At 41.4% G+C, this 20,364-nt stretch overlaps 2 protein-coding genes and 1 long non-coding RNA gene across 15 annotated transcripts in view; 2 read left to right on the top strand and 1 right to left on the bottom strand.

Moving 5' to 3' along the window:
- The window catches only part of LOC125294496 (tight junction protein ZO-2-like), an 88,378-nt gene extending 83,130 nt beyond the window's left edge, over positions 1-5,248 (top strand). For 9 of the 11 annotated variants that reach the window (XM_048243306.1, XM_048243305.1, XM_048243298.1 and 6 more), the window contains 3 exons: positions 1,849-2,235; positions 2,379-2,464; positions 3,406-5,248. In XM_048243306.1, coding sequence (XP_048099263.1) covers positions 1,849-2,235; positions 2,379-2,464; positions 3,406-3,580 — 648 coding nt within the window. In that variant the 3' untranslated portion in view covers positions 3,581-5,248. Of the gene's footprint in view, positions 1-80; positions 2,236-2,378; positions 2,473-3,405 lie in introns of those variants that run through there. The other 2 variants (XM_048243302.1, XM_048243308.1) reach the window with 2 other exon arrangements.
- On the bottom strand, positions 2,123-14,199 carry LOC125294500. The gene is made up of 3 exons (XR_007193535.1): positions 14,117-14,199; positions 10,118-10,209; positions 2,123-2,211 (listed from the first exon to the last, which is right to left on the bottom strand). It is a non-coding gene; the product is annotated as an uncharacterized LOC125294500 (long non-coding RNA).
- fam189a2 (family with sequence similarity 189 member A2) overlaps positions 14,032-20,364 on the top strand; it is a 22,222-nt gene continuing 15,889 nt past the window's right edge. Inside the window, exons 1-3 of one of the 3 annotated variants that reach the window (XM_048243316.1) lie at positions 14,032-14,169; positions 18,259-18,315; positions 20,236-20,346. In XM_048243316.1, coding sequence (XP_048099273.1) covers positions 18,304-18,315; positions 20,236-20,346 — 123 coding nt within the window. In that variant the 5' untranslated portion in view covers positions 14,032-14,169; positions 18,259-18,303. The other 2 variants (XM_048243313.1, XM_048243315.1) reach the window with 2 other exon arrangements.

The raw sequence follows: 20,364 nt of genomic DNA, 5'->3' as shown, positions 1-20,364 counted from the left end.
TGTGTGTTTAAACACTAGTATCTCTTGAAAATGTTTGTTTTGTTTGTTTGTTTACTTCTTGTCATTGCTGCTGTTCTAAGAAGAAGAACAGGTTCCTCTGGAGGAAGCCGGTCCCTGCGGGGTCTGACTCATCTCACTGCAGCTCTGTGGAACACACCGGTACCTCTTTAGAACCCAAAGACTATGTTGCCATAGAGAACCTGTTCTAGAGTGGCACCTAGCCTTGTGCTGATCCGTGTGCTGCTGTTTTACCCATAGAGATGTATTTGTCTCCAATAAGTCACTCTAGATTATAATACAAGAACCTAGTGTAAGGTTTGGCATCAGGTAGATAAATACACAGTGGCAGTTCTTGGTGTAGGTAGCACAGATAATATCTTACAGTGCTAGTGGATTGGGGAACCAGTGCTTTACTCTCCACCCCAGGACTGCCACTGTGCTTATTCTAGACATCGCTACCACTTCCGGTTTGGGTCAACTCTCTGAAAACAAGGACAACTGAAAAACGAAAGGACACTTTTTTTTTTTAACTGTGAGTTAAAAAATGACACAGGCCAAATATTTGCCCATTTCGTTGGGTCATTTTTCTATGAGTCAGCTGGATGTATGTATGTATGTGAGACAGTTAATCCAGCTGTCAACTTCAGACTGTAACACTTTTGCCATTCTATCTACCTTATCAGAATAGTTCAATGAACAAATACAATCATGTGTTTTTTGTTTTCACCGAGTGTAGCCCAGAGACTGCACTTTACATCAAGAGGAAATTACATGGTTGCGATGTCGAGAATAGTGACAGGACACTATTCTGTCTAAATTCCTCCATCTTTAGCATCACTGACTACGTGTCATAGACTGAAAGGAAAATAAATGCCTGTTTTGGTTAAATGTGTTCTTGGTTTTAGAAAGAATCAGTAAGTTCATACAAGATTCCAATGGTAGCCTTTATTACTGTTGTCAGTTGTGTTTCTTGACATTTACATAACATTTACATTTATTGATTTAGCTGATGCTTGTATCCAAAGCGAATTACAAATGAAGAGTATCATTCAAGCCACAGTGTAACTATAAAGTATCTGTTGTATGATCTCTAATAGCTGGAGATGCTAGAGGAATAGTGAAACGTATATTCATTTAGCAGACACTTTTGTCTAAAGCGACACATAACAATACAAATAACAACAATACAATACTGTAGTTAAATTTAACAGTAAACAATTTAAAAAGTTGGTAAGACTACATTAAGGAGAATAGCAATAATGAACAACAATTTTAATTCAATCAACAGCTTAATGAAAATAAACAAATACTATAATATACAAATCATAAAGCATAAAAAATGCTTAATAAACTAAGTGCATGTTGAACAGATATGCCTTTAGACCCCTCTTGAAAGACCCAAAACTATCACAGTAAAGGAGAGCACTGGGCAACTCCACCAACATGGAACCACTGAGGAAAAGAGTCTTGAGTTTGGCCTAGTGTTTATTGCTGGTCCACACAACAGACGCTCATCAGAAGACCGCAGTGGGCGGTTGGGATCATTGGAATATTGAATTAAGATAGCAGGAAGCAGATCCAGTCAGTGTCCTATAGGCCAAAGTGAGAGATTTCAATTTAATTCTGGCCACTATAGGGAGCCAGTGGAGAGTAACTACAGTAGCAAGTGAATAACATTCAAGCTACAGTGCTGAGGAGACCTTATTGCTAGAGGATAAGAGTGCCAGCATTATAAGCACTAGTCAAAGTGTGATAAGAGGAGAAAGTGGTAGAAGAAGAAGGTAGAGGAGGGAAGAAATGGTACTGTATGGTAAATGACTCTCTGGTTTTACTCTCTGGCTGTTCCAGGTGAAGCTCCCTCCCCGGGACGAAGGGCCGGTCCGGGGCCCCTCCGACTCCAGCAGAGGCTACGACTCTCATTCCAGCAGCCCCACAAGCAGCGACCACCCGCGCAGTCAGGACTCGCCCGGCATGGGACGGCCCCCGCCGCACCCCACCGCCGCCCTCAGGCCTTCCTCTGCGTCCCGCGTCTCCCGGGGCCCGCCCGTCGTCGACATCCAGCCGCTGCCACCGCAGGGGCCGGCCCCGGCACTGGGCGGCCGTGAGCAGACCGAGGAGACCCCCGAGGACCCGGCGCTCACGTCCTTCCTGGGGAAGGTGCGCGCCTTCGAGAAGATGGACCACTTCGCCCGAGCGCAGAGGATGCTGGAGCTACAAGAAGCACAGAATGCCAGGGTGAGGGTTCTGTCCCAGATGTGTGTCTGTCTGTATCTAAGTATACAGTGTATACTGTCTATACTGTGTGTGTGTGTGTGTGTGTGTGTGTGTGTGTGCATATTTATTTGTTGGGTGGTTAGTAATTTGTCATCCTTTTTCAGATGGAGATAGCCCAGAAGCATCCAGACATCTATGCTGTCCCTATAAAGTCCCAGAAGTTGGACCACAGTCGGCCGCAGCCCATTGGGTAAGAAAGTGAGTGACAGAATAAAGTGAGTGAATGTGACTGAGTGAATGTGAATGAACAAGTGATTGTGTGAGAGGCAGCCCTCTCACAGTGAATCTGTTATAGTAGACCTAATTCTAAAGCGCTATACACTCCCTGGGCAGTCAATGTTGGCTCTACCAGAGGACGAGAGGTGGATATAATCCAGACATCCATCTGGCTATGTAACTAATCATGCCCTGCTGTGGTGTAATAATGTTACAGCACTTGTATTTAATACTGACATTAATTGAGTAACTGTGTGTAACTTCATGTGCAACATGTGGTAAGATACTTTCCACTGTCATATAACCAGCTAGAGTATAGTTACAGGAGTAGCCTACAGTACATGCACAGGCCCGTAGACTGTATGATCCATGGTCTCTTCAGGAGCACTGCAGCTGCTGCTAGCTAAGCAAAAATGTGGCCTATTGGCTAGTCTCAGTTTCAGATTCCTCCTTCTCTGTAGCATTTTGAGTCTCTGTGACTGCCAGTCATTAGCCTGGGTGAACCCAGACGAACCTGTTAGCAAATTTGAATTTGCTTTGCAGGTTGGTCTGGAAAGGAGCCCATTGACGTCTGTTTGCGAATCACCAAAAGCCCAGGAACGTGTATTGTCTCTGGAATTGGGTTAAGTGTAATTTCTCTACTGGTTACTCTGAACACACGCGTCAGTGGGCTCATTTCCAGATGGACCTGCACAGAAAATTCAATTTTTCTATCAGGTTTGCCTGGGTTCACCCAGGCTAGCCAGTCATCAGACTTGGAGGCAAACCTATGAGTGGCACTGGCATGTAATGGCAGACTTTGGCAAACATTATCACTACTTAGTCGGACCCCTGAGATAAATAGCGAGGACCATTGAAGTGTGTTTGATCAGATGAACGGTTCATTGATTGGTGGATCTCTTTTGTGTCGTTCAGGTCCAGCTCTCGGCCCGAGCCGCAGACACCACCCTCCAAGCTGCCCTACTCAGCAGACGGGCGACCGTACCAGCCCAGCGAGGAGGACGACGAGTACCGCCGGCAGCTTGCCGAGCAGACGCGGCGGGGCTACTATGCCCAGAACGCACAGAAGTATCAGGACACTGAGCTGTAGAAGGAAAGAATGAAAGGAAGAAGAGGGGGAGTGAAAGAGATAGAGATGAAGGAACATCCCCTGCTTGGCTCAGAACACGGCGACACCATTCCACTAGCCTGGCGCTGCCACCCAAATTTACACTGCACTTATTGTGGTCTGGAAACGCTCTATTGGATTGCGATTGGCCGAGGGGTGTCACAAATGAGCATCGATCGAAAATTATTCTGCCAATGTTTGGATCTTGTGTAGAAGTGTTGTAACAAAGACTGAGCTCTTAATAACCTGCAGGAGAACCATACCAGAGCCAGTTGGAAAATCAAACATGCTAAAGAGCCCTTACATGACACTGCAGTGTCCAACCTCTTTAACAGCAGCCATTTTGTGGTGGTTGGATTTCAAATTCCAACATTTTGTCTAGATGTCATCTCCTGCACCACACCCCTCAGATTGCTGATTGGTCCTATTGAAAATCTAATGAGCCAAGGTCTTTCTAATTGAGAGTTTCCACACTATAATCCCAGCAAAACTGATCTATCGGAGAGATAGTCTGGCAGCCCCAGGCTATACCATTCCACAGGGGCAATCCCCTAATCCCCCCACCTTCCTGTGCCCCGCAACAATCTGCTGCTGACTTGGAAGCCCTCCTGCTTTTAAGTTTCTTCTCACGCATTTTTATTTCCCTGATTTCTTTCTTGCTTCAAAGAAGTCAAACTTTCTGTCCTTGTGGATAGGATCAATTCTTTTTTTCATTTTTTTTCTATTGTATTTACTTCTTGACTTTTAAATTGTTTTTTTTTTTTCACCCTTTGTATTAAATAATCTAGGAACCACACATTTTCTTGCCTATGCAAAAAAAGTTCAGTTTGTGCAGAGCGACTGAAATATATTGCCACGAGTCCCTTTTCACCTCATTAACACCTTAAGCCTGTCGTGTGCTACTGTATAAACTAGCATTTTCTTCTGTTAGAATTATGTTTTGTATCTTTTACATTGAGACTCCACAACGAGTCTCCGGAATCTATTTGGAAAGGTCACAATACAATACAGCGTGTGTCCTTTGTATTCTTTTTACTTCTGTCAGCATTCCTTTCCTCATGGTTCTGAGTGTAGAATGGTTTAAATACAGTACACTGGATTTTGTTACAATTTTTTGAAGTGCCTTTTTACTTTATGAAATAATGTATAGAGGCTTGGGGACGTGACAATCCAGCCCTCTGGACTTATATACACTGCTGCTCACAAGCTCAAAACTAAGGGGAAAACAGGGAACTGACGACACCAAAACCTTAAATGCTGTATGCGCGTCACCCTCGTCCTCTGCAGAAATGAAACAAGTGATGACGAAGAAGTAATGTTTCCAAAAAAGAGGTATTCATGAGTGCTGAGAGGTTGTGGATGCTTGTTTGATGCTGTCGTCACAAGTCATAATATACTGTTGCTGTCTCAAGCGTACACTGTTTTTTCGGCTTGATTGTACGTTAGCCAGCTGTACCTCCACACATGGTTTTAAGTGCTTTCGACCTTCTGTTTTTTAGTGTTTCTTTATTGTCTTTATTTTTCTCTGATGGCTTCCACAGGTTGTGGAGAAACAATGTCGAGAGAGTGTTGATGACTGGACAAGTCTGTCTGGATCTGTTGTGGAATTTCACTTTACAAACACCAAATAAATCAAGTTAAATAATCTTATAATGACCTATGTTTTACATTATTAATGAAACTCTTGCTGTTACACTGGTGGCTGGTGGTCAGGGGTGTAGTGGTAAAAAAAAGAGGTGGGTATACTATAAATTCTGTGATCAGGCGGACCATGACCAGTCATCGGTAAGGTGGACCACAGTATACTGGTGTGTATCCTGACCACATCGCTATAGGCTACCATGTGATGGTACCAAGGATATCACTGGTGGGGTGTACTACGAATCTCGATTAGTGGGTTAGCGAGGTATGTTGCGCTCAAAGCCAGGCTATGCTGTGACACGAAAGTGGATCTGTTTTAGTGTCGCTATATCACCATGGTATCTTATGCTGTCAACCAAACCTGGTCGGGAGGAGGTTATGTACTAAGTTATTGCTCAAATCGTGTAATCTACCGCACACTGACCAATCAATTGTCTTAAAAACGAAGTTATCTCACGTGTAGGATTCTGTCATATATTTTACAGGTGGAGCTCCGCCTCTACTAACATTTTGGATCTCGAATGCGCTTTAGGGCGGTGCGTGCAAATATCCCACTATGGACGTGTATACCATACAACAACTGATGACAATTGATTTATTTGATGTTATTGGTTATTTATTTTCTTATTTCATCACACGTCAAAACACACACACACACACACACACACACACACACACACAAAAATCTGACTTTCTCCAACTTTTGCACATCTCCATAGAACTTTTTATTTATTATTTTTGATTTCTCCTCCATCTACCCATGTCCTTGATTGCCTAGCCTTTCTGCCCCCAGCAGCACACTGCCCACACACACACACTACACACACACACAGTCACTGCTCCACTCCCCTCCCGCCCACACACACATCTTCACTGTCATCACTCACATACATCATACATACAGTACTCTGCTTGCAATAGTGAGTTCCTGCCCCTACATACACACAGCACATTATTTCATCAGGAAGCTTCTCCAACACACATCCCCAACATACTTACAGCACACTGCCCACACACACACCTACACACACACACAGTCACTGCTCCACTCCTCCCCCACACACACACATCTTCACTGTCATCACTCACATACATCATACATACAGTACTCTGCTTGAAATAGTAAGTCCCTGCCCCAATACACAGCACATTGTCTCATGAGGAAGCTTCCCAACACACATATTGCACACTGCCCTCTCCCCCACATACACAGCACACTATCCCATCTCCCCTGTCATCCCCCAACACACACACCAAGACCCCTGGCAGTTGGGTTAGCCCCCTTGAGCCGTGGATCTGCCCAAGGTTTCTTCCTTGGTAAGGGAGTTTTCCTTGCCCCTGTTGCTCTTGGGTGCTCCTTTGTTGGTGCCCCCCACCTAATCCCAATCCTCCCCACCTTTTTATGCAGCCCTTGCCACTTAATCTACTAAACTCTTCTACTGCACTCTTTACCCCCATTAATGCACATATAGGCTGACACCAGACATAATTTCACTGCATTTCTTACTTCCAGTAACTATATGCATGTGACAATAAACTTCCTTGTATCCTTGTATCCTTGTATCCTTGTTAGACACAAAAATGAATCTCTCATGAATGCGAAAGTAATTGTTTTTGAATAGAGGCGGTCTTGTGCGTCTCCACGTTTCCACGATTATTAGCGTCATCCCAACACCGAGAACGCCAAGACAGATCTGAGCTGAAAGCCTAGTTTGACAAATATATCACATAACTGCAATCGTAGTATCACTTAACGTATACCCCTGAGTCAAGGCGTTGTCAAGCCTCGATATGTCTACATAGCCTAGATATGTCTAACGTGCTTCGTAGTATACCCCACGGGTGTTCCCTCATAGGCCACACTTGCACTTCACACTCCTCAACCACAAACACTTAGAAGCCTCCTTCGTTTCTTGGTAAGAATGACCTGTTTGTACCTGTTAGTTATAAAAAAATGCAACAAGCACACACACATATTTCACCTCAACCGAAGTGTGAGGGGATACAAAGAAATGGAAATAAAAAAAAACAAGCAAAACACAAACACTTGCTTATGGTGCAGCATGCATTAAGTGTGTAGGAGTGCAGTATGAATGCTATAGTAGCATCCACAATTAGTTTGTACTTTGTACCCAAGATTGTATTTTATTGTAATTATGATAAATTATTATAAAACTGTATGCTATTTAAAGGTGGATAAACGCAATAGAAGTGGATAGATGCAATTTGGAGGTGCGTAAACGCTATTTCCGCAATTCAGGAGATGCGTAAACTGTGTTTACATGCGTTTAGCCTCCACTACATCCCTGTGCAATGTTATAAGTCCAGTGTCTCCATCATAACCGCTGAAAAAGGTTGAAGGGTTCATCTATTTTGTTACTCTACAAACTGCATTTTGTATTCCAAACCATTCAGATGGTGTCTATAGAGCTTTTTTGTATAAAAAAAACAGATGATGAAATTTATAGCATAACATTGTGTCATCATGAATAAATTCTTTTATAATTTATAATAGGCTAACAGAATGGCAAATGAGGAGTAGGCTAAAGGTGGTAGGCCAAAGATCAAGTTTTTGTCTCATTTATTTGAAATGTAGGAACCCATCCCCAGCGGTGTCATTGCAAGATATTGATAATATGCACTATTTACTAAAATCACAATTTAGTAAAAGCACAATCTAAAATGAGAGCACAATGATTTAGTAAAACAAGCACATCTTATATGGACTACAAAAAATAACACTTCCCAGGATTCTCAGTGAAATCAAGAAATGATATGGTTACTTTCAAAACCACTGAAGCCTATTATTCAATGCAATATTATTCATTAGCCTAGGCCTACAGTTCAGGTTCTGGATAATTTCCATATGGACAATAAACTGGACTGGTCAGCCAATACTGAAGCACTACAAGAAAGGGCAGAGCAGGCTGTACTTCCTGAGGAGGCTACAGTCCTTCAATGTCTGCAGTAAGCTCCTCAGGATGTTTTACCAGTCTGTTGTTGCCAGCGTCCTCTTCTGTGGTATGCTGGGGAGGAAGCACAAAGAAGAAGGATGCTGGGCGACTAGATAGGCTGGTAAGGAAAGCTGGCTCTGTCGTGGGAGCCGAACTGGAGTGCATCACTTCAATATCAGACAGAAGGACCCTGAACAAACTGATCAGCAACTTGGACAATGAATGTCATCCACTCCATAGCACTAATGTAAAGCAGAAGAGCCTGATCAGCTGGAGACTTCGCTCACTGTCATGCACAACTGATAGACTGAGGAAGTCATTTGTCCCCAGGGCCATTGAACTGTTCAATGCTTCACTTCAGGGTAGAGGAGAGATAGACTTCTCTGCATAGTCTGTTTACATGCTATATTAGCACATTTGCACAACCCCCTCCCTCCCCCTGCATAGTCTGTTTAAATGCTATATTGGCACATTTGCACAACCCCCTCCCTCCCTCTTGGACTGTGGCCGTACTTGATGCTTAATACCTTACTCAATACTTGACCAATGGCTGTAACCCTTTTACCTCAACCTATTCTTGCACGGACATAGTTTTGTTTAACATTATACATTATTCTCTTATATGTCCATATTACTATCCCCACCCATTCAACTGTATATTGCATCTTGCTTGTGTCTGTTGAGGGGTCCACGACCATGGCACCCTTGACAGGGACAACAAGGAAGCGATCATCCTCAGCTTCACTCTGAATTACAGGCTCAGTCCCTGCCCTGTCATGCTTGATCATCCTTAAGCATCCTTAAGCACACTGTTGATTTTTGATATTTGATTGAGTTTTTATAGTACACTATATTTAGTAGCCTATTTTAGTATCATGTTTATCTTCTACTGTATCTATTGTACAGTGGAGTTTTCTTATTACTTTTTCCGCTGTAAGTGCATGTTGTGTGTGATGTCTCATGTCTGTATGATACTGAGACCTTGAATTTCCCTTGGGGATCAATAAAGTATCTATCTATCTATCTATCTATCTATCTATATGCTTGACATGGGCCTACGTATGGAGCCTCCGAAGGAACATGGTGGGAATTATCTTTTTGGAAGTGGGGATTTATTTTTTGAGCCCCTTTTGCGTTCCGTCGCAATACTTTTGCATTCCCTCCCAATATGTTTTGCATTCCCTCTGTAACGGAGGCGAACTGAGCTAGCATGCTAGTTGACCGTGTAAAAATCCTCACACCCCTAACCTTCGACTCCCATGCCGGTGTGTGTTGAGGTGCCGTGAGCGGCGGACGAATTACGACCTCTGTTACACCTCCATACCTTTGACTTGCAAGGGAACGCAAAACGGGCTCTAAACAGATAGGACAAAAGTTCTGCCATGTAGCCCAGGGGTGTCCAAACTTTTTGACTCAAGGGCCACATTGGGTTTTAAAAATTGGCCTGCGGGCCACACAACAAAAAAATAATGTATATAATGTTTTGTATCATTTAAATGACAAAGTAATTTTGTTGTAGAAAATTAATTTCTTAAGAAATACTGTTCATTTGATGTTGTTTAATTCATTTATAAATTGTGCACCTTTAAGACTCTTTTGCCAGCTCCACTAGCCTATGGCTAGTGCTGTGCCTATGGCTCACAGTTTACAAATGGTCAGTAGTGGGAACTACTTTTGCCATCGCGATTTCCTTTTAAAAGTTTGGTAACGCTTTCTATGAAGGTTGTATTTATAACGCCCTATGAATGCATTCATAATGTTTTATAAGGTGTCTATAAAGCATTGTAATGCTCATTATTACCATCTATATGTATTCACAAGTCGTCATAACCGACTTCATGATGCATTATGACAGCTAATTATGAATGATTATAATTTTAATCTGAATAATGCATTATAAATATGTCAAGATCTGCCTACTCACTTGTCAGTTTTATGATGCATCATCAGAGGCGGTCTAAGGCGGCTGCTTGGGGCCTCTTACCAGTAGTCTTAGTAGGGGGGCCCCCAATCAACCTAAAAATAAAAAAAAAAATCCTTATCATCATGAACGCTTCTAAAGTATGGTAAATTGTAATAATATTATTAAGAAATACTTAAAACATTGACGTAGTTGTTAAAATGTCCAGTTCGTGGTTATGTCCCTACACATACACCCCCTACTTCCACAATGAAATGGACTAGTCTGTAACGTGCGTTGCGCGAAAGATAAACACAAAGGACGACTGGGAAAGTGTTGACAATTTAGCGATTCTGTCGCTAGATTAAGTTTTGGCCATCCCTAGCGAGAGAAATGGCATTTAGCGACTAGCGACAAATTTGCTTATTTCTTGCAACGATGGCAAACTCTGTTTCGTTGTTGAAACGTCAGAAAATCTCCCCTCTCATGCCTGTTTCGTTTGTGAATTAGGCCTACATCGCGAATTCGCCCAAAGCGTTAGCCTACCCCACGATAATAAAAGTTACGACTGGTTTACTGTATGTGGTATCAGCCCATGTTATTACACGGAAGTAGATGTTCTATAAATCTAACAGCTCAGAAAACTTCACTGGAAGGTTCAGCAAAAACAAGACGAGAGCAATGACAGGGAAACAGGGACCTGCTTGCCAGCATCGTTCAACATGCACATTGAACAAAGGAAAGTAGGCTACAACTTCATTCACAAAGTAGATAGTTCAAAATCGAGCATACAAGTAAAAAAAAGTAGAAAAACCTAGGCCTATAACATTTGTTTAGGCTATGTAACATGTTGTCAATGCAGGACAGACTGTCGGCTGGAGTAGCCTAAAAAAAAACAATTCTGTCGGTCTGTCCACTGACATTTAAGCCGAGCCTAAATATATCCAAAATATAGCCATTGCCTAATTGTGTAGGCTACCCTATGGTGAAATTATAATCAGATGTCATGCAGTGCAAAGCAGATGCAGCAGTTGGGAATAGGTTGGAAATGACTGCATTTCAGCCACCTGATGCTCGTTCTGGTGTATAAGTAGAAGTATATATACTTTTTTGATCCCGTGAGGGAAATTTTGGTCTCTGCATTTAACCCAATCGGTGAATTAGTGAAACACAAACAGCACACAGTGAGGTGAAGCACACACTAATCCCGGCGCAGTGAGCTGCCTGCTACAACGGCGGCGCTCGGGGAGCAGTGAGGGGTTAGGTGCCTTGCTCAAGGGCATTTCAGGCACGGCCCACTGGTCGGGGCTCAGAACCGGCAACCCTCCGGTTACAAGTCCGGAGTGCTAACCAGTGGGTCACGGCTGCCCTCAATGTATATGACAAGATAGTACAGAAATTTAAAGTGTAGGCCTACCAATTAATATATAAGTATTAAAACAATTATTTCAAGAAGTTGCCTATAATATGAGTAGGGAGAAAAGCAAACAGGCGTAAAGGGGAATTAAAGGGCCATCACCAGGGTTTTTTAGGTGGTGGTGGTGGGGAGTCGAGTTCTCTGTTGGGCTGTTGTGACTATTAGTTTGTGTAGTGCTACACTTTGTGTGTTCTCTGCTTTCCATCTTCATTTTGGAGTAAAGAAGTGTATGCAGGGTTTAAAGGGGAAGGGCTTTTCTCCCTCTCCAACCTTTACTTTCCCCGTAGATTAGCTTTACCTGCCTATCCACCATTCAGTCGGTAGACTACATTTTTTCGTTCTCTTTTAAAGATCGGATGGGGCAATTTGCTAAATCCGCCACTGTGCATCATAATTACTTTGCTTTGCTAAATGCGTATAGTGATGCATAAAGAGTTTTGACTTCTACTGTAGTCCTATATATCTATAGCTATAAGTATATATAATAAAGTTATAATTATTTATACATCTCCGTATAGCACACAATTATAAACAGCTATGCAATATCATAAGTGTTATTTGTCAGCTCTAAGTAAAGTGACAAGAATATGACCTTATTATCTTACAATGAAATGAGAGCCTGGACAGTAAAGACAAAAGGAATGCATTTAGTTCACTTTATTTTCATTTAAACCAAAGGTCTATTTTGATTCGAACAATCTTTCAAAATGACCCAAGATAGATTTCAGTGGCATTGTGAGTTTTATTCCAATAATAACCACCACCACAAAATATAGGACCATGCCGTGCCACTTTTTTGGCCTGTCTCATTGTGTTTGTGTAATGTGCTCAGAGCATTGATAATCAGTCTGATTATGTGTGTTGGTTTTAATGAAAATAAAGTGAACTAAATGCATTCCTTTTGTCTTTACTGTCCAGGCTCTCATTTCATTGTGCCTCATATTTGTTTATAATAACCTGATATCTATTTATAACAACACCTCATTTGCTCTACTTTACCTAAAGCTGACAAATAACACCTATGACATTAACAAAGTAATTTATAATATTGTGCATATGGGGTAAAGATGCTAGACTCTGTACGTAGTTCATTGCACCCTTTAATTATATTTGTTAATAATAGGGTCATATTCTTGTCACTTTACTTAGAGCTGACAAATAACACTTATGATATTGCATAGCTGTTTATAATTGTGTGCTGTACGGAGATGTATAAATTATTATAACTTTATTACATATACTTAAAGCTATAGATATAGGACTACAGTAGTAGTCAAAACTCTTTATGCATCACTATACGCATTTAGCAAAGCAAAGTAGTTATGATGCATCATAAAACTGACAAGTGAGTAGGCAGATCTTGACATATTTATAATGCATTATTCAGATTAAAATTATAATCATTCATAATTAGCTGTCATAATGCATCATGAAGTTGGTTATGACGACTTGTGAATAGATATTGATGGTAATAATGAGCAGACACCTTATAGACACCTTATAAAACATTATGAATGCTTAGGGCTTATAAATACAACCTTCATAGAAAGTGTAACCAAAAGGTTCTTATAAAAAGGAGATATCAATTATCAACAATAACAAGCCAGCTGGAACCTGTTGCACTCTCTCCCTCTTGTACACGCTCAAATGCGTTCCCAATTAAACGAGTAGTGTAGTTAGATCTGCTGCAATGGAGATACTACAGTATATATCTCGATGTAACAAGCTGTTTTGACATTGATATGGTAAACGCTCTCTAACAAGAGTATTAAGCAGTTTGCAGTGGCCTAAAGTTAATCACAACGTCATCTATGCTGGAAAAAAATAGCGAGTGGCATATGATAACCTATAATTAATTAAATGCACGGCAGGCCGAATTAAAGTGTGTGGCGGGCGGATCTAAATAATTGCTTGGCGGGCCGGATTAAAGTGCGTGGCGGGACGCAGTTGGCCCGCAGGCTGTAGTTTGGACACCCCTGATGTCGCCTATTGGTTCTACCTGTGCGCACATCTACCTGGCTTAAGAACTGTGTTAATAATAATTAATAATTAGAATGATCTGATTTATGTCATATTTATTTAAGTGAATGGTTGGAACCAAAATATTGCAGGATTTAGGCTTGAAGCCGGACTTGTAGGCCTACTGTACACTCTACCACCTCTAGAAAGATAATTCCCGCCATGGTCCTTCGGGGGCTGGTTCATGTCCTTTAATTTGTAGGCCTAGCCTTCTTTTTTACCCTTGAGCCCTTTAAAAGGAACAGGAAATAGTGACGGTTTTCATTAAATATGTAGAACGTTTGCGTTCAGTAAACAGCTGAGTGAAACAACCCCACAGAAAATTATGTTTATCCAATTTTATTTTTTTACCAAACTCCAGAGACCCTTTGGGTTAGCCAGCAAGTAATCGTTGAGATAAATTTAAGATAAGATTAAAATTTCACACCCATTATTTGTCTTCCTTTTCGAAAACAAACGGGTTGTGTGGCCTATTCCCACGCGACCCCCACCCTCCGCCTTCTCTGTCCCTCTGCCAAACAATTTGAAACGCAATCCGATCACCCGGTCACAGAGAGGAGTTATTTTAAAACTTAAAACTCAGCTACCTCCGAAGGAAGGATCATGTAGAAACAGCGCACGGACTGACAAGAGGGAGGAAGTAAGCCTTGTTCAGCTAAACACAGCTACAGATAGTAAAATGAGCGAACGATTTCTATTGGTGATCCTCCCTTGTTTAAGGTCTATTGTTCTGTTGCCAGTCGCGCGTCTCCAATGTCGTTGCCAGTAGTCCTGCCAGGATCGTGTTGTCGTGTTAGCAGGGTCTCGCTTGCCCCTCCGCTGGGGGATCCATCGTACAGAAGTCGCAGCCGCTGCATTCCCACCCCTGGATCTCGTATGCCTGGATCTCAGTCGCGGCTCATTCCGGCGCTGCTACCCGGCCGCCCGTTGCTTTCACTGGGATTGCTGCAGTTGGCTCTCGGCTGCTCCATGGTGGCGCTCTCCTTTGGGGCTCTTTCCCTCAGCAACTCGCCTCCTGTTCGGAATTCCTGCCCGTTCTGGGCAGGCTCATCAGTGCGTAAGATTTTAATAAGTGAACAGCACAAGTTACTGTTTGGACGCATGGAGAACTCATAGGCTATTGTATAATTACTAGAGTTGTAGCCTACAATCATCGATTTTTAAATGTAAACATTAGAGTAGGCCTACATTGTAGGCTAGCCCACATTTATGAAATCATAACTAATTTGTGGTGTTCTGGCAAAGATGACGACCTCCAATGAGAGTCCTCCAATTTCAGTAGTCTGTGTAAATTAAACTGTAGCCTAACTATATGAGGTTACAGTCACTTGGCAACCCAACTTTTCGCGACATATCAACAGGTAGGGTACAGTTACATTTACAGAGCTGAGCGCCGAGGAGCAGAAGGGTTGTAAAGCTAGTTTGCTCAGGTCCAGTCAATGGCATTGCAGCTGCTGCTACTCAGCAACGATACGAGGAATTGGAACGTATCAATTTCTCAATTGCTTACATCAGGTGAAAAATATCAGCTTAGCCCTGTTCCGTGTCTTACACTTTTTCCACATGCAGGTTTTAGCTGGAGACAACTGTTAACATTAACTTTGTGTTGACAGTTCAGCATGCATCAGACAGAAGCTGGTTAATATAAGAATTTATTTTACTTTAGGAGAGCTAAAAGCTTAGATTGTTGGTAGGGATATTCTTTAGCCTGATCCTCTATTATTTAAAGTGAAAAGATTACAAGAACAGGTTGCAATATTGGCACTACTAAATTGCAGTTACTGCTACCTGAAAGTATGGATTAAATTGTGAAAATTAAAGTGGTTCTTAACCTGGCTCTGCTCCCCACCCCATCTTCCATCTGTAACTGTTCTATCCTCACCAGTGACTAGAATAGCTGACAGCATCTGATGCTAATCAAGGGCATTCATTACACTGACTGCAATTAGTTCCTGGATAAATGGATAGATATAGATGATGGGTGGAGCAGCTCAGTCGTATGGTCGATTGGAAAGTAGAAACTACTGAGTAGGCTTTTTGGCTTTAATTTAAAATAATAAGTCCCAAACCAGTCAAACTAAATTCCAACAGTTGGAACACATTTGACATTGCATGGACAAGAAAGAAAGAAATACTCAAGCAGGAAATACAATCATTAAACATAGATCAGAATCACATAGATCAGAATCAGCTCTGGATGGACCTTGTTAGAATTTAGACAAAATCTCTTTGATGACTAGCCAACATAGTAGTAAAACACAGTAAGACATAGTTTGGGTATTCTGAATTATTGTCTGTGTGTGTGTAAAACGTACTATACTTGTTTTAGTCTAAATTACTGACAAATGTCAGGCATTACAGTGTAATTTAGTTATATCTATCTTTAATTATATATTAACAATTAGCACCAAGTACATAGGCCACCCAAGGAGATATATGAACCTGATCTAAAATCTTACTGGTAGCCTGCTATAAATTGTTTCCCCAAATTACAGTTTTTTGCCAATGGCTTACACACTTTTTGTATAATAAGCCTCATTGTGTCAAAACTCACAAGCCACATAAGAGAGCACTTGGAGATAAACAACTCACATCTGTGTCAAAATGAAACTCTGCAATCGACACCTAACAATTCTTTTTCAAAATGTCATTCTTGCAACAAAATGATACACACATTCACCATTTGAATTACTCTTTCAAGTCAACTACAACACACTGATGTGCTTTATGTAAAACATTGCAATCTTTACTATCTGTATTGGAATTTTCTCAGAGAGTCTTATGTGAAACTCCAAAATAGAAATGCTCCAATAATCATTTTACAGTTGTTCTTCTAACAATTTATTTATTCATCCTTTATTTTAGCAGGTGAGTCCCATTGAGATCTTACATCTCCTTTTCAAGGGAAACCTGGGCCTGCAAAATCAAAAATACACTATTGCAAGTTTTACTAGACTATTTTTGAACAATGTGTCTAATGTAAGGGACAGGAACAGTGTGTGCTTTGCCGTAAGCATGTTACAGAATCGCAAAAAAAGTGCAAAGCAGAATATGGTATGGTTACACTGTGTTTAAGATATGGTTACACTGTGTTTAAGGTATGGTTACACTGTGTTTAAGATATGGTTACACTGTGTTTAAGGTATGGTTACAAGAAGTTTAGGTTTTGAGCCTTTGGTCTAAGCATTCATTTTTAGTGTGTAAGCAATTGGCAAATATTGTAAAACTTCTATGAAATTAGGCCTGGAATTTGTCTTTAAACTAGATGCTAAGAATGTGTAAGGTATTTCATAGTAGTTATAATCTTCGAGAACACACCATATCAACTTTGCATAGGCTGAATATTTGATTTACCAGCAACAGCAGCCTGCAAAGTAAAGGGTTACCAAACTACCCCCTGCCCAGTATAATAAAAACAATAGACAACAATGCTATTATTATTATTAAGAATGGATGCATTATACAGCATTCTGAAAAATGCCAGCTATGGCTCCTATGTAGACATAGCCTGTCTGTATGCAATATAAAATATACAGTACACAATGTTCTCACTATGTCTATTGAACAAGTAGTGTGAATGCTGTCTGTGCAGCTAAATCCATGCTCATAAACACAATGAATTTTAGTCTGCACCAGGGCACTGTGAAGACAGCAGAAACCAAATGGTGACAATTTAATGGTGCGTAAAAGGTGATTAAGGCCGGTTAGCCACAACACATGGAGAACTCACTGACCTCTGCACAGACACGCACACACACACACACACACTACTGTCATACACATTACTCTTATACACACACACACACACACACACACACACACACACACACACACACACAAACACATTCACATTATGCGCACACATATTTACATTACACACACACACACACACGTCCGCCCACTGCCCTCTCCTACTGTCGACACACTTGTCTGCATCCCTTCCCCTCCAGTGACCTCAGGATGTCAGGGCTGAAAGCCTGTCCACAATCGGCTGTGCCTGCAGCAATATGTGGTGTCCTTAGGGCACTGCTTCCATAGGCCTCTAGTGGGGACTCTGTTATTAGATGAGACCAGCCGTGGTGTTTGGACCATAAACAAAGTTACTCTCAGATTAGGGGAAGGCATGTTACACTCGGGGTCTCCTGAACTGACAGTACAAACACACGCTGAAATGTGTGAATAGGTTGGAGAGTGGCATGTGTGTATGTTTTGTTTTCATTGTTCGAAGTCTCAATGAAGGGAAGGAGAGGTGTGGAGAATGGAGGAGGACTGGGGCAGGAAGCAGTGTGATTCAGAGAAAGGAAAATAGATTTTTTCCAAGAGGAAATGCTGGGCTTCCAGCCACACAGAAAGTTCACCCAGAAAGTAAACATGGTTTGTTTTTATTGAACAGTGAGTGAATGTGTTTTTCTGTGTGTGAGCACATTTTGATGTGTGTGTGTGTGTGTGAGAGAGAGAGAGAGAGAGAAATGATGGTGTGTGTGTGAAAGAGAACATTTTGGTATGTGTGTGTGTGTGAGAGAGAGAAAGAGAGACAAATTATGGTGTGTGTGAGAGAGAGAGAACATTTTGGTATGTGTGTGTGTGTGTGTGTGTGAGAGAGAGAGAGAGAGAGAAATGATGGTGTGTGTGTGAGAGAACATTTTGGTATGTGTGTGTGTGAGAGAGAACAAAATAATGTGTGTGTGTGTGTGTGTTTATCTCACTGAGCTATTTCTGTTGTGTGCAGGTCATCCTCTCAGGGATCATAGGCCTCACAACATGGAGACGACCGATGCTCCTATTGGTAAGCGGCTCTTGCAAACCTGACTGTTGACGGCGTGAGAGGCTCAGATGAATTATTTCTTACACATCTAAATGCGTTGAGTTTTGAGCTCCACCCTTAAATGGAGGGGTGGTGAAAAAAATGGACTCACTTACCTATCTACAAAAGAAAAAAAAAATCCACATTTGTTTGCTATCACTTTTTTTGTAGCCAGCCAAAAGCTGGAGTTCAGCATGAAGTTAGAATCTATTGAAGTGTTGCCAACAGTACATGCAGTAAATCTGGAGTCAGTACTATCTAAATGTTTAAATAGTACTGACTGAATGCCTGAAGTACTATCTAAAATCAGCCACTGTAGCATTTTATAAAGCACACAGAGGCTTTGAATCAAACTTACTTATTGGGTAACATCAAACATGTGTCCATGATTTATACTAAATAATATGATTTATAAAACAGATGACCATAAATTGACTCTCAGTGTATGTGTGTGTAATGAAATCAATTCAATCTATGGATTTAATGGAAGTGAGATATGGACCCTAAGTGCAGCATATGGCATCCCCTGCCAGTTGATAGGCAGAAGAGGACAGAATCAATGTGTGGTGTAATATGTGCCTCGAAGGGCCATGGAGCCAAAGTGATTCAGATCTCCCACCCCCTTCCCTTCTAAATTGTCACCAACAGAGAGATAGAGAGGGGGAGGGTGGAGTGTCAGCCTTCCTAGGAGTAAGGTGCCAGAAATGTCAGGGACCCTGATACTGCAGTAACATTGCCTTTGGCCTTGACTGCAGTGGCATTTCTGGGCTTGCCCGAAAACAATATCTGCTGGGGCTCATATGATAACGGTCACATGACTATAGTCCTGGTGGAAAGTGGAATAGATTGTTAGCAGAATTTGCAGCTGCAAAAGAAAATCAGAATCAGAGATTCACAGACATTTATTTGTCACATACACGGTTATAACAGTATACAATTAGTAGTGAAATGTAAACCTAATTAACTCCATGAATGTGCAAAGATGAAGATGGTAGATGAAAGCATAACAATAGTAGTTAATGATGAGTAAGATAATTAGATAGATTATAAAAATATATATATATTTGAGGGTTAAAGGAACCGTATGTAAGAAATGTATTTCAATTAATCATAAAATGGCCCTGATATGTCACTAGACATTAAGAAATCATGTTCACTTCAAATACAAGTCACTGACAACAGTAGTCCGGCCAGGATATTGTCTTTTAAAAAGTGAAGTTGCAGCCCTCAACTGATGTTGATGTTGTGTTTTGTCATGTCATGTTGTGTTTTGGCCTGATGCGCCACCCTCCACCTATCTACTAATCACAAAGTCAGTCGTGTTTCGGCATCCGGGTTGGCAACCTCGAGTCAGGGGGGATGGGGGAGGGGATACACCGCTCTACAGTATTTTGAAAGTGATTGCAGTACCAGTTTTGGCCACAATCTTACATATGGTTCCTTTAATGTCGGTGTCAACAAAACTTTGTTGAACTACATACAAAAATGGAAATATAGAAAGAACATAAGAGGAACTTACAGATAGGCCAAACCGTATCATTGGAAAAGTGGCATGCCTGACTTCTGGCCTATGACATTCTCAGAGTAGACAGAAGTCACCATTGTTTTTATGGGTAGTCTATACAAGACAGTCCTGAACTAACACCGTGTTCATTAATAAATTAATTCATTATGGTTTGTATATTATAGTATTTGTTTATTTTCATTAAGCTATTGATCATTGATATTGCATGGACATTATTGCTTATTTGAATATATGAAAGTAAGTTTTCTGTAAAATTACACAATATTCTAATGTTTTGAGATGAACCTGTACTGTATGTATATGGGCACACCCAACAACAGCAACCTCACATTTCTTCTATACATTTCTGTTCTCTCGTCTCCCTCTGTGTCCTTCAGATGAACCTGTTTGTCCTACTGTCGGTGGTCTGTGTCCTACTCAACCTGGCCGGCTTCATCCTATGCTGTCAGGGAGCACAGCTGGTTTCCACCATGACAAACTGCCAGCTGGTAAGAGAGACAGACACA

Source organism: Alosa alosa, chromosome 5 (genome assembly GCF_017589495.1).
Source record: "Alosa alosa isolate M-15738 ecotype Scorff River chromosome 5, AALO_Geno_1.1, whole genome shotgun sequence".
Classification (NCBI taxonomy): domain Eukaryota; kingdom Metazoa; phylum Chordata; class Actinopteri; order Clupeiformes; family Clupeidae; genus Alosa; species Alosa alosa.
The sequence above is the reverse complement of the archived record's forward strand: the minus strand, read 5'-3'. Positions and strand labels throughout refer to the sequence as shown.